The sequence below is a fragment of the Trichomycterus rosablanca genome, chromosome 5 (genome assembly GCF_030014385.1).
Source record: "Trichomycterus rosablanca isolate fTriRos1 chromosome 5, fTriRos1.hap1, whole genome shotgun sequence".
NCBI classification, from domain to species: domain Eukaryota; kingdom Metazoa; phylum Chordata; class Actinopteri; order Siluriformes; family Trichomycteridae; genus Trichomycterus; species Trichomycterus rosablanca.
In genome coordinates, this window is record NC_085992.1 from 17,711,766 (window position 1) to 17,724,948 (window position 13,183).

Sequence of the window (13,183 nt, forward strand, 5' to 3'; positions counted from 1 at the left end):
CTCGGTGCTACATTTTCTGTTTTTGCATTTTTGCACCATTAATTGAAGACGTTCGCCTGTTTATGGGATTCAGCCAGGCTTAACATTTGCTTTGCTTTTCTTAACCAAAAAAGAAATTCAAAAAAACAAGCGCTTGAAGATGATGATGGTGACAGGGCTGTCCATACCAGGTAGGTAACCTAGATCACATGGATGGAATAAAAATGACTATCAGGCTACTGCTTTTGGGTATGTAAGTGTAGATCTGTAGCCGAAAGCTGCACAGTGGTAGGTGTGAACGACTTGTGGCCAACTCTAACCTTGTCAGTAATGGTTCTATTTCCTAAGTTAACTGCCTTGGGAGTGTGGATATGAGGGAGTGTAACTGAAAAAACAAATGTGCCCAGATAATATTTGAGTAGTGTAGTAGTAGTTAAGTAGAACTTCTTTAGGCCCCACTAACCCAAAGAGGATGGGTCCCTGCTGAGTCTGGTTCCTCTCAAGGTTTCTTCCTGTAATTTTAAGGGAGTTTTTCCTTGCCACTGTCGCCCTCGGCTTGCTGAACAGGAGGTTTTTGGTCTGTTGGTCCTGGATTCTGTATAGTTGCTTTGAGACAATGTCCATTGTAAAAAGCGCTATACAAATGAATTTAACTTGACTTGACTTGACTAAGTAATGCATTTTGTTCTTTTCCCAAGCCATTATTATGACATCAAATACAATCACTACTTGGTTGTTGCTAGAAAACAAACCCACTTCCTTAAAAGTTGTGTAGAGTAGTCCAAAATAGCCTTGGAACAACAGCATGCATCAGACCTTCTTCATTTGCTCCAAAATTCAATTTCGAAGCTCTTTGTAGGGGCTTTTGACAGTGGACGGAAGTTAGCATGCACACTCTGACTGGCCTGCAGCTACACAGCCTTATACACAGAAAGCTGTGACACCCTCCCTTCATGACCAGTATTAATGTAATCTGCAGAGGCTGCTCAGGTGGCAAAGTGGTAAAACACACTAGCACACCAGAGCTGAGATTTCGAAGATGTTGTTTCGAATCTCAGCTCTGCCATTCGGCTGTTCATACGGGGTGGGAAGCCGGACCAGGGACTCCTCATAACTGATGCAATTACGAACCTCTACTGGCTGATTGATGGCGCCTGAACAGAGAGAGGAATAATGCATTGATCAGGGTGTGTCTCTCCGTACACAAGGCTGATCCGCATATAAACTCGCCTCGTGCAGGTGAAAAGATGCAGTCGGTACTGCACACGTGTCGGAGGGGACGTGTGTCAGTTGTGGCACTCCTCAGTCAGCAGTGGAGGGTAGTATCGGTAGAGGGGAAGCGTAATGCAATCAGGGTGATTGGATACAACTAGATAAGAGAGGGAAAAAAGATCTGCAGTTTGAGCCACAGCTACTGTTCTGTTGGTCTGTACCAGACAGCATAGCCTTCATGTGCTCATTACTAAGTCTTGGCTACCCAACAACCTGTCAATGGTTTGCAACTTGTCCCTCCACAGACACCGCTGTTGGTAGGTACTCACTACGTCTGCCTGTAAGCACCCCTTGCTGTTTCAGGGATCATTCAACCCAGTTGTCCGGCCATAATAACCTGGCCCTTATTGAAGTCACTCAGGTATTTATTAGGTATTTATTATATGTGCTGCATTTAACACATGAAATACGAGTAACTACCACCAATCCAAAATATAATGTGTGCCTGACTGTCACATGCAGAATTGTTATGAAATACAACCCTATATCAGAAAAAGTAAGGACAGTATGAAGAATGGGGTTACATTTACTTCGACTTTTATTTTATTGCAGATATTAAGAACCCACAATATTTCATGTTTTGTCTGGTCAGCTTATTTTGATGTGTTAATATACAGTACTTCCATTCCTGTATTTCAGGTCACGTATATACATCTACTTATTTACACATGGAACATTAATTCCCCTTAATTGTTATTCATATAGGATGTAGGATTTTAACATCATGTTTTACAATTTGATTACATTTATGACAGGACAGGCGGTTACAGGTTACACATAATTCCCCAGTTCAAGTTCAATGTCAAACACCATCACAAACAATTTTGTATCTCCAATTGTACTGACTGCATGTCTTTGGACTGTGGGAGGAAACCGGAGCACCCAAAGGAAACCCACACAGACATGGTTAGAACATGCAAACTCCACACAGAAAGGACCCAGACCACACCACCTGGGAATCAAACCTAGGACTTTCTTACTGTGAGGGAAATGTGATACCCACCAGACCCTTGGTCAAGTATTTAAGTATAGTTTAAAGTAGGCTGGATTTGCCATGTTGTAACCACACTTTGAGAAAGTATAGAATTTCTGCCTCACAATTAGTGTCTGGACTCTATCTTTCAGTCCCCCTGTGTGTGGGTGTATGTTCATTTGAATTGCATTGCTTCACACAATTCATTTGCAAGCTCCCTGCTTAAAACATTTTCCCACACACTTCATAGTTCTGAGAAGTAGTAAATGAACAGCTTAATAACAATTGGTTTACAACTCTTAGATATCCAGTTACTGACTGGGCTATGTAGAATTTCAGTTTTCTTAATCAGACTATTTTAGAGCAGCTGTTTTCAATGTTTTTCTTTCTTAGACCCCCTGTGTTCAAAACAAATTTTCTGGTACCCCCTTGAAACTAGATGATATTATTCTTACACTTTCAGCAAGGATGACGAAATTCAATGATTCCATGGTGACTATAAATATCTTGGTATTTTCTGATTTTGGTTAATGTAGTGGCTTTACTTCTGTTAAACTGGTGGCAGGAGCTTTCTCACCTGGTTTTGCTTTAGCAAGATCTGTATCCACAACAAAATCGGAACCTTTTGTAGTTGCCGTCCATTGACCTTTGCACTTTTGTGGTGAGCAAATTAAATATGTGTCCATTCTTAAAGACCCACCATAGGCTATAGGCAGTTTAAAATAGATCTATACGACATTACAAAAAATCTCCCATATGCCAAAAGACTACTGATTTTCCTGCCCCATCATGTGTGATTCTTTGTTACTCTTCTCAATGAGATGCAACAGGACCCCCCCCCCCCCCCCCCCCAGGCTCACTGAGGCCTGGTTAAGAAACACTGCTTTAGTGCATACAACAATGGTGATTATTGATCAGATTATTACAGAATCTAATATCTTGAAGTCAACTGCCTAGAGAAACCTATTCCAAAACCATTAATGTCATAAAATAGCAATAATACCTGATTCCTGACTGGGTTCCTCAACAGCAGACACACCTGCAGATATCGCCATATCTATATTAAACCACACCATGAAAAAGGAAAATGTTTCATTAAAAAAACAGGTCTTATTAAAATAGATCTGTTATTCTCTTGTTATAAGAACAAAGCATGTGTGATCCCACAGTAGAGCTGCTTGGATCAATATCTAATCAGGTTTCCAAAATGAAATTAAAACACAAAGGAAAAAGAAAAAATGTGTAGTGTCTATAGGGACTGGAACATACTGTACACAGATTATGAGGTAAGTGTATACTGAGTGTGTTGTTTGTTTTGCAGCTGGACAAAAGTGGGAGCCAATCTGTACAGTCAAGCCGGAAAGTCTGTACACCCTTTTCACCTTCTCCACGTTTTATTACATTACAGACTCATTCTACAGTATAATAGATTGAGGTCATTTTTCATCACTAAATTCTACACAAAATAGCCCACAATGACAAAGTGAAAGCAGGTTTTTAGACATTTGTGCTAATTTATTAAAAATCAAAATGTTAAATATCATATGTACACAAGTGTGCACACCCTTTGATATGACACCCAAAAGTGAGCTGAGGTGCATTTTGTTTTCACTGATACTGCTCGAGATGTTTCTACAATTTAATTGGAGTCACCTGTGGGAAATTCAATTGATTGGACATGATTGGGGATTGCCAACACCCACCTATATAAGGTCCCACAGCTGACAGTGCATATCAGAGCAAAATCCAAGCCATGGGGTCAAAGGAATTCATATGCAGACCTCAGAAACAGGATTGTGTCAAATCATAGATCTGGAGAAGGGTACAGAAAAAATGCTGCAGCTTTACAGGTCCCAAAGAGCACAGTGGCCACCATCATTCATAAATGGAAGAAGTTTGGAACCACCATAATTCCTCCAAGACCTGGCCACCCGGCCAAACTGAGTGATTAGGGAAGACGAGCCTTGGCCTGGAAGGCGAGCAGGAACCCGAGGGTGACAGAGCTTCAGCGTATCCTTGTGGAGATGGGAGAACCTATCAGAAGATCAACTATCCAGGCAGCACTCCACAAATCCCGCCTTTATGATAGAATGACAAGATAAAAGCCACTCCTTAGTAAAAGACACATGACAGCCCGCTTGGAGTTTGCCAAGAAGAGGACTCTCAAACCATTGTTCTGGTTAACAAGATTCTCTGGTCTGATGAAACCAAAATTTAAATTTTTGGCCTAAATACCATATCCCTACAGTGAAGCATGCCGGTCACAGCATCATGATGTGGGGATGTTTTTCAGCAGTGGGACCGTGGCGACTAGGCCTGATAGAGGGAAAGATGAATGCAGCTAAGTTCACCGACACCCTTGAAGAAAACCTGCTCCAGAGCGCTCTGGACCTCAGACTGGGGCGAAGGTTTACTTTCCAACATGACAACGACCCGAAGCACACAGCCAAGAGAACAAAGGAGTGGCTTTGGAGAAAGTCTGTGAATGTCCTTGAGTGGCCCAGCCAGAATTCAGACCTGAATCCAATCGAACATCTGTGGAAGGAGCTCAAAATGTCTGTGTACCGACGCTCATCATCCAACCTGACAGAGCTTGCAAGGACATGCCAAGAGGAATGGGTAAAAAGGTTCAGAAACAAGTGTGCCAAGCTCATACCTTTCCCAAGTGTACCTTTCCCAAGACGCCTTGAAGCTGTAATTGCTGCCAAAGGTGCATCAACCAAGTATTAGGCTAAGGGTGTGTACAGATATGTAACCCCTAAATAAATGATTTTTGTCAGTAAAATAAAATTGCTTATTTTATCATGATAATCACTTTGTAATTATTGGTGATTGTGTGTAGATGTTTCAGGCAAAAAATGAACTCAATCTATTATACTGTAGAATGAGTCTGTAACATAATAAAAGGTAGAGAAGGTGAAAGGGGTGTGCACCAGTGTTAATTTCGTTGACGAATGATTTTCGTCAACGAACCTTTTTTTCATGACGAAAACGAGACGAAAACGAGACGAAAACTAAATAAAAACTACATAAAAAGATAAAAACTATGACGAAATGAATCGACACTTTCGTCAACGAATAAAAACGAGACGAAAATGTTTGGCAGGGACGACATCCAATAACTGATTTAGTTTTGTGGAAGGTAGGGACAAGTAAGGAAGAGATCCAATCAGAACTACTTTAGCGTATGAGGAGAGGCGGGACAAGCCGATTAGCCATCCAATCAGTACTAATCTTTTGCAGTACGGTGCTAAGAGCACACTCGCACACATTTGATCTAAACCCGGGAAGACCAGACTAGCCTGTGAACTGTCTTTACTCATGGAACTAGATTAACTCCACGATGTCAACAGGGAGAAAGAGGAGAGCCGATATCTGGACACATTTCTCATTTGACGTCGTGAAAAACAAGACGATGTGTAAACCATTTGTGGCACTGCTGCTTTTATGGTACCCAGTTTTAATGCATATATTTTTCAGGCAGAGCAGGCCTACTGGTCATTAATATTTTGTTATTGTTATGCTCAATAAGCAAGGTCAGGTAAATAAAGATGTTTGAAATAAGTTAAATCTGGTTTTGTGTGTTTTGTGTATTGCACATTCAAACATTAATAATATTCCATAACTGGTTAAAAAATGTTTAATTTTGTGTAAGTGTGTATAATTACTTAAATAATTCAAGGGAAGTGATAAAAAAGCATTTACATTTTACACCCTTTATATGTATTTTAGGGCAGCACGGTGGCTAAGTGGTTAACACTCTCGCCTCACAGCAAGAAGGTCCTGGGTTCGAACCCCAGGTGGGGCGGTCCGGGTCCTTTCTGTGTGGAGTTTGCATGTTCTCCTCGTGTCTGCGTGAGTTTCCTCTGGGTGCTCCGGTTTCCTCCCACAGTCCAAAGACGTGCAAGTGAGGTGAATTGAAGACACTAAATTTGTCCATGACTGTGTTCGATATAAACTTGTGTAATGAATAACTACAGTTCCTGTCATGAATGTAACCAATGTGTAAAAACATGACGTTAAAATCCTAATAAACAAACAAGTATTTTAGTCGACTGAATCGACTGTAGATTTAGTCGACTAAAGTCTTATGATAATTAGTCGACTAAAACTAGACTAAAACTAAAACAATTCAGATGACTAAATTACGACTAAAACTAAATGACATTTTAGTCAAAAGACTATGACTAAAACTAAATCAAAATTTGCTGTCAAAATTAACACTGGTGTGCACACTTTCCGGCTTGACTGTACATACACTCTCTGGCCAAAAGTATGCTGACACCTGAGAATGAGCTTCTACATTCTATTCTAAACCCATGGGCATTAATATGGAGTTGCCTCCACCTTCTTCTACTTTAGTGAAACATTAACAGCCTTCACGTCTCTAAAAATATTTTGAAGTCCAAATTTGCTCAGTTAGTCAGAATAGCACTTGGTGCTATTTGAATTGGCAATCAAGGTTCCAATTGATCCCAAAGGTTAATTGGAACCTCAATACTCTTGGCCATTTGCCCATTTGTTTATGTGTGGGATCTCTTCAATCCTGAAGTATAATTAAAACATCACCTTACCTGTTTCTACTTGGCTCTGCATGTCAACATCTGCAGCTTCATTTTCATCTGCAAAGTAAACAACGAAGAGACGAGTGTATAAGAGACGCAGTTCATTAGTATTGGATACAACATTTAAGACACTAGGTAAGTCCTTTACAGAATTTTAATGTCTAAATTACTATGGGATGTGTTCTTAAAACACTGCTGTGAGAAATGGATTTGTACAGCCACCCAAAACTTGAACAAGTTGAGGATTTTAAAGTCATGTTTTACACACTTTGGTTACATTCATGACAGAACAGGTAGTTACTCATTACACAAGATTCATCAGTTAACAAGTTTAATATCAAACACAGTCATGGGCAATTTTGTATCTCCAATTCACCTCACACCTCAACATCAAGTGGCCTGAGAAGATCTCCAATGCCAACCTGTGGGCAAGAACCAGCCAGAAACCCATCAGCCAAAACGTGAAGAAACGGAAATGTGTTGGATTGGCCATACCCTACACAAACTGGCCAGTAACATCACAAGACAAGCCCTGGACTGGAACCCACGGGGGAAACGCAGAGTGAGAAGGCCAAAACAGAGGATAAGACAAAAGACGCCGGCCTGTCATGGACGCACAGAACAGAGTACGCTGGAGGGGTGATTAATTCACCTCACTTGCATGTCTTTGGACTGTGGGAGGAAACTGGAGCTTCTGGATGAAACCCACACAAACACGGGAAGAACATGCAAACTCCTCACAGAAAGGACCCAGACCACTCCACCTGGGAATCAAACCCAGGACCTTCTTGCTGTGAGGCGACAGTGCTACCCACTGAGCCACCGTGCCACCCCAGTTGAGAGTGAAATTTAAATGTAATTACATGGATGAGGAGAATCAGATGTCCATGATATATCAGCATGAGACTTTCTGTCATAATGTGCTAAATTTGATTTTGACCAATGGCAAGGCTATTATTTTGAGCATGCTGTGTAAGAGCACACTGTATTTTGTGTGCAGATTGAGACAGCCCTCCAGCTAGCCGATAAGCTGTGATCTTTTTGCTCTGTGTGCAGCCTGATACAATGAATTTTGTGTTTATACAAAAACAAGTTATGATGAGTTATTATATGCATTCTGTAAAACTGTCCTCATGCTTCAATGCCTTGATTACAATTTTTCGTGGTTCAGTTTCTTCAGTTAAGCCCTGATCATGCACAGAATTAAACAGCCTTGATTTTCTTCTTCCCAAATCTTCCCTTAATTATTTTTTAGACTAATACTTGCACAAGAAATTAAAAATAAATTATCATTGTTGGCAGGGGGTGCTTGGGTGGTGCAGAGGAGCGCTAGCCTACTACCACTGGGATCCAGGGTTCAAATCCCCAGTGATTGCCTATGTCTCAGAGGGAAGGTTGAAGGTGGGGTTTAGTGATTCCAGACCCACTACATGCCTGACCAGGATTTATTTAAAATTATTAATTGAAGATTGAATAACATAATATCCACAGCAGGTATTTTAATTATGTATTAATTTATCATACAATGAGGCAGTTTACCTATCACCCGCTGTTCCCGAATGCTGGAGTTGTAGAGCCTAATGGCTCTAGGGACAAAGGACTAAAAAGGTCCCCAGAGTCATTAGGCTGTACAATTCCAGCATTTAGGGGGAGCGGATGATAGCTAAGGACTGAAGGCCCTACATATAGCCATGTATGTATGTGTATATACAGTATATATGTATACAGTGATACCTTGTAACTCAACGTCCCCTAAACTCAAAATCTTTGAAACTCAACACCCTTCATTGAGAAATTTGCACCCTTAAACTCAATGTTTCCCTTAAACTCAACATGTGTGCAACTGCTGCTTTGTTTAGCATGATAAAACGTCATGCGAACATGAGACGAATCTGCATTTGTGTGGAATAATTGTCCAATTTACTGTGAAAGCTCCACATGTATCTGTGTTCAGCTGGATTTTTCTCCTGTTTTACTTTTAAATTTGTGTTACAGTCGGGGTTCTAAGACATTGTAAGAATCAGCTTTTCTGTCTAAAATGCTTATCGTTAAAAAAAATAATAATAATAATGTAACTCGATGTATTAAAAGAACGACGTAAAAAAAACACTAAACCTCTCTTAAATATTACTGCTTATTTGTTCTCTCCACTAATTACAAAGCATAAAATAACAATAAAGTAAAGGTAAAGTGAAGGTTTTATTGTATTTTTGATTGATTTTTTTTAATACTGTTTTTAATTGTATTTCAGTGTTCTTTTTATATTATATTTGTGTTATTTTCAGTGTGTAAGTGTCAAAAACAACCCCATTATTTTACACTAGCCTAAAATATATGCAGTTCCACAAGACCATGAAACGCATTAACAGGATTCCCATACATCCTCATGGGAAAAAAAATACCTTGAAACTCAACACCTTTTAAACTCAATGCCACTCCCAGAACCAAGTGACATTGAGTTTCAAGGTACCACTGTATATGCGTACTTAAGTATATTCATACACATGCGTATGTATGTTGATGTATATATAGATATGGCTATATCGGCCAAATTCAATGTGCAATACTCGTCACTTTATCACTTTACTATTTAAAATTTAATCCATATTTAATTTGTACCATACACTGTATACTTGGAACTGCACCTCCCTGCACTTTCAATCCTCACTTAATTCTTAATCATTAATAACTGCACTCTATTTTTTGCAATATACGTACAATTCAGGTTAATTTTAATTTTGGTTGTTTTGTTTGTGCAGTTTTTTTTTTCAAATTTATATAGTTGAATTTCTATAGTGTGTACCTTTATTGATGTACATAAAATTTACATATCTATCTATCTATCTATCTATCTATCTATCTATCTATCTATCTATCTATCTATCTATCCATCTATCCATCCATCCATCCATCCATCCATCCATCCATCCATCCATCCATCCATCCATCCATCCATCCATCCATCCATCCATCCATCCATCTATCTTATGTAAACAACAGATTGGAAAATCAAGGAAGATGATTTTTGACAGTACTGCATTCACACTTCAAACTTTACATCTCTATTTAAAGACGTTCAGACTGCAACTTAAAAGAGCTTAGATCCAAAAGATTCTGTCAAACCTAACTGCAATGCAAGTGCACCATAAAGCTTCTGCACAAATTGGATATAACAGTCTTTTTTAGAAGCTTTATCACAGCAGAACATCAAGTCAGGTAGGACGTGAGATTACTGAGAACACTGCTGCTGTGCAGTAAGGGTTCCATTATTCACGTGTAAGATACCTGTTTATAGCAACAGCTAGAGGCATACTAAATAAAAAATAAGTAAACAAAAAATACAGTTTTACAATATTAATGTATTTACACTATATAGTCAAAACTATATTAGGGCAGTGGTAGCTTATTGGTTAAGGGTACTGGACAATTGATTAGAAGATTGCTGAATCAAGCTTGACCACTACCAAGCTGCCACTGTTGGGCCCCTAAGCAAGCCCTTAACATTTAATCATTTGCATTGCATTTAATCACAGCTTAGAATAAAAGACACTTGCTAAATGTGATTAATGTACATATTAAATCCTGACTATAAGGTTGATGAATCTGGTATTTTTGGGAGTCTTCATCTATCACTCTTTTTGGGTCTCTGATTACAATTGGTGTAAAGCTAACACAATTTTCCAAAATGACAACATCACTATTTGTGTAGGAATGCTTTGCTGCTTTAGGTACTGGGTGACATGTCATAAGGTATTCTGCTCTACCAGTACATGTATGTCCTGAAGGAGGATATTTGAGAATATTTTGTTCGTGTGAATTTGTGCCCATTTAGCCAAAACAGCATTTGTAAAATCAGGCACTGATGTTTGAACAGAAGGCCGGACTCACAAATTACAGTTCCAATTTATCCCAAAGGTGTTTTAGTGGGGTTGTGGTCAGGGCTTACTGAGTTTGTCCCTACCAAACTTGTCAAATCATGTCTTTATGCACCTGATTTTGTGCACAGTGATGATTAAACATGAAACTGTTTAAGGCTTTGTTTACTCTCTTTGTTTGTTGAAACTCTCTAAAAAAGTAAGTACTAAAGATTCTGAGTTGTAGTTTGCAAATACTGTACAAAAAACCATAGATATGCTCTTATTGCTCAGTCTTTATACTGGCATGTGAGTAAAGCAACATTTGCTTACCTAAACGTCCCAGGCTTTATGGGGACTGATACATACTGTACACAAATTACAAGGTAAGTGTCTACTGAATGAGTGTATTGTTTGTTTTGCAGCTAGACAAAAGTGGGAGCCAGTCACTGCCAAAAGCATGGTGACACCTGAGAATGAGCTTGTTGGACATCCCATTTCTAATCCATGGACATTAATATGGACTTCCCTTCCCCTTCTCCCCATCCTGTTGCAACATAAAAATATTTCCAGAAGAGCAAAGGCTGTTAAAGTCTGTGGAATTTTGATTAGATTAGATTTCTCCCCTTTTTCTCCCTTTCTAGCGCGTCCAATTGCCAGATTGCATCATGCTTCCTCTTCACCAATGCCAATCCCCGCTCTGATTGAGGAGAACGAAGCTAACCCACGCCCCCTCCGACACGTGGCCAGCATGCCGTTTGCATCTTATCACCTACACTTTGACAATTGCAGTGCAGCTCAGCACTGTCTATGGAGAGACACACCCTGACAGCACTTTCTCATCTCTGTGCAGGCACCATCAATCAGCCAGCAGAGGTCGTAATTGCATTAGTTATGAGAGAGACCCTCTCCGGCTTAATCCCACCCCTATCTGAACAACAGGCCAATCGTTGTTCATGCGGCCGCTCAGCCCAGCCAGCAGGCAGAGCTGACAGTTCATCTCAAAGGTTAATTGGAACCTCAATACTTTTGGCTATTTGTTTAAATTAAGGGATCACTTTGATCCTGAGGTGTAAATAAAACATCAGCCTACCTTTTTCTACTTGGCTCTGCATCTCAACATCCCCAACTTCATTTTCATCTGCAAAGTGAAAAACAGAGTGTATGAGACAATATACAGTACATTTAGGACACTAGGTAAGTACAAAATGTCAGTTTGTCGAAATTACTATAAGAGGAGTTCTAAATTGACCAAAACACTGCTGTCAGAAATAGGTTCATAGCTATTGCATAGGCCAATGCCTAGAGCTGCTGTGTTTCAAATACCATCCTAGATACTACATAGTACTACATTTTGCTGTGTGTGCAGCCTGCTACAGGGAATTATGTGTTAATACAATAACATTTTATGTTATTATATGCATTTTGTAAAACTGTCCTTCATGATTTAATAGCTGATTTTTTGTTGTTTAGTTTAGTTTGTTAGAATTAAACAGCATGGTATGATAGCATGATATTCTCAAGTGATGCAAAGCCAACTTTTGTCAAGGTGTGGAGAAGCATCAGTGCCAACAGTATATGCATATGAGTGAAGGTACCATCGACCTGAAGGAATATATTGTGAATATAGAGAGACACATTGTATGCTGCCATTGAGGTGACTTATTTTCCTGGACTTAATGAGTGTTTTAATCAAGAAAATACCAGACTTCATTTTATATGTAAATCTATAGTGTAGCTTTACAGACAGATTATATACAACACAACATTTTCTACAGCTAATCAGGTAATGTAACATTGCCAACAACACGGTAGTTAGCCAACTAGCTTACGATGAAAGCAAGCACTAAACACAGATGTTTTCATCACGTTTAGCTTTCCCAGTAGTAATGAGCTTTAAGTCTGTGCAAGTTCTAAAGGATAAAAAACAATACAGTTCAGTACTGAATGACTAAAATAAACAGATGCATGTGAACATAGTTACAAACCTTTGCTAGCTGCAAAGACAGGGCAGTTGTACGGTAGCCTAGTGATTAAGGTACTGGACTAGTAACTGAAAGGTCGCTGGTTCAAGCCCCACCACTAGGTTGCCACTGTAGGGCCCTTAAGCAGGGCTTTTAACCATCAATTGCTTAGACAGTATACTGTCAGAGTACTGTAAGTTGCTTTGGATAAATGCCAAAAATATAAATGAGTGTGAGTGCTTGAATGGCCTGTCTGCAGTCCAGATTTGTCTCCTATTGTAAATGTTTGGTGCGTCATGAAGAAGAGAACCAGACAATTACGATTATGAATTGTTGATCATCTTGTATCAAGCAAGAATGGGCAAAAATTCTTGCAAAACTAAAACAATTAGCATTCTTTGTTTCCACACGGGGCGGCACAAAGGCTCACAGCAAGAAAGTCCTGGGTTCGATCCCCAGGAGGTGTGGAGTTTGCATGTTCTCCCGGTGTCTGCGTGGGTTTACTCTGGGAGCTCCGGTTTCCTCCCACAGTCCAAAAACATGCAGTCAGGTTAATTGGAGACACTGAATTGCCCT

At 39.6% G+C, this 13,183-nt stretch overlaps 1 protein-coding gene across 4 annotated transcripts in view; it reads right to left on the bottom strand.

Annotated features, from left to right (window-relative positions):
* Positions 1 to 13,183, bottom strand: part of macrod2 (mono-ADP ribosylhydrolase 2) — a 1,284,034-nt gene that overhangs the window by 61,551 nt on the left and 1,209,300 nt on the right. For all 4 annotated transcript variants that reach the window (XM_062994956.1, XM_062994957.1, XM_062994958.1 and 1 more), the window contains exons 11-13: positions 11,737 to 11,784; positions 6,799 to 6,846; positions 3,228 to 3,281 (exon numbers count right to left, since the gene is read on the bottom strand). In XM_062994956.1, the coding sequence (XP_062851026.1) occupies positions 3,228 to 3,281; positions 6,799 to 6,846; positions 11,737 to 11,784 (150 nt within the window). The remainder of the gene's footprint in view (positions 1 to 3,227; positions 3,282 to 6,798; positions 6,847 to 11,736; positions 11,785 to 13,183) is intronic.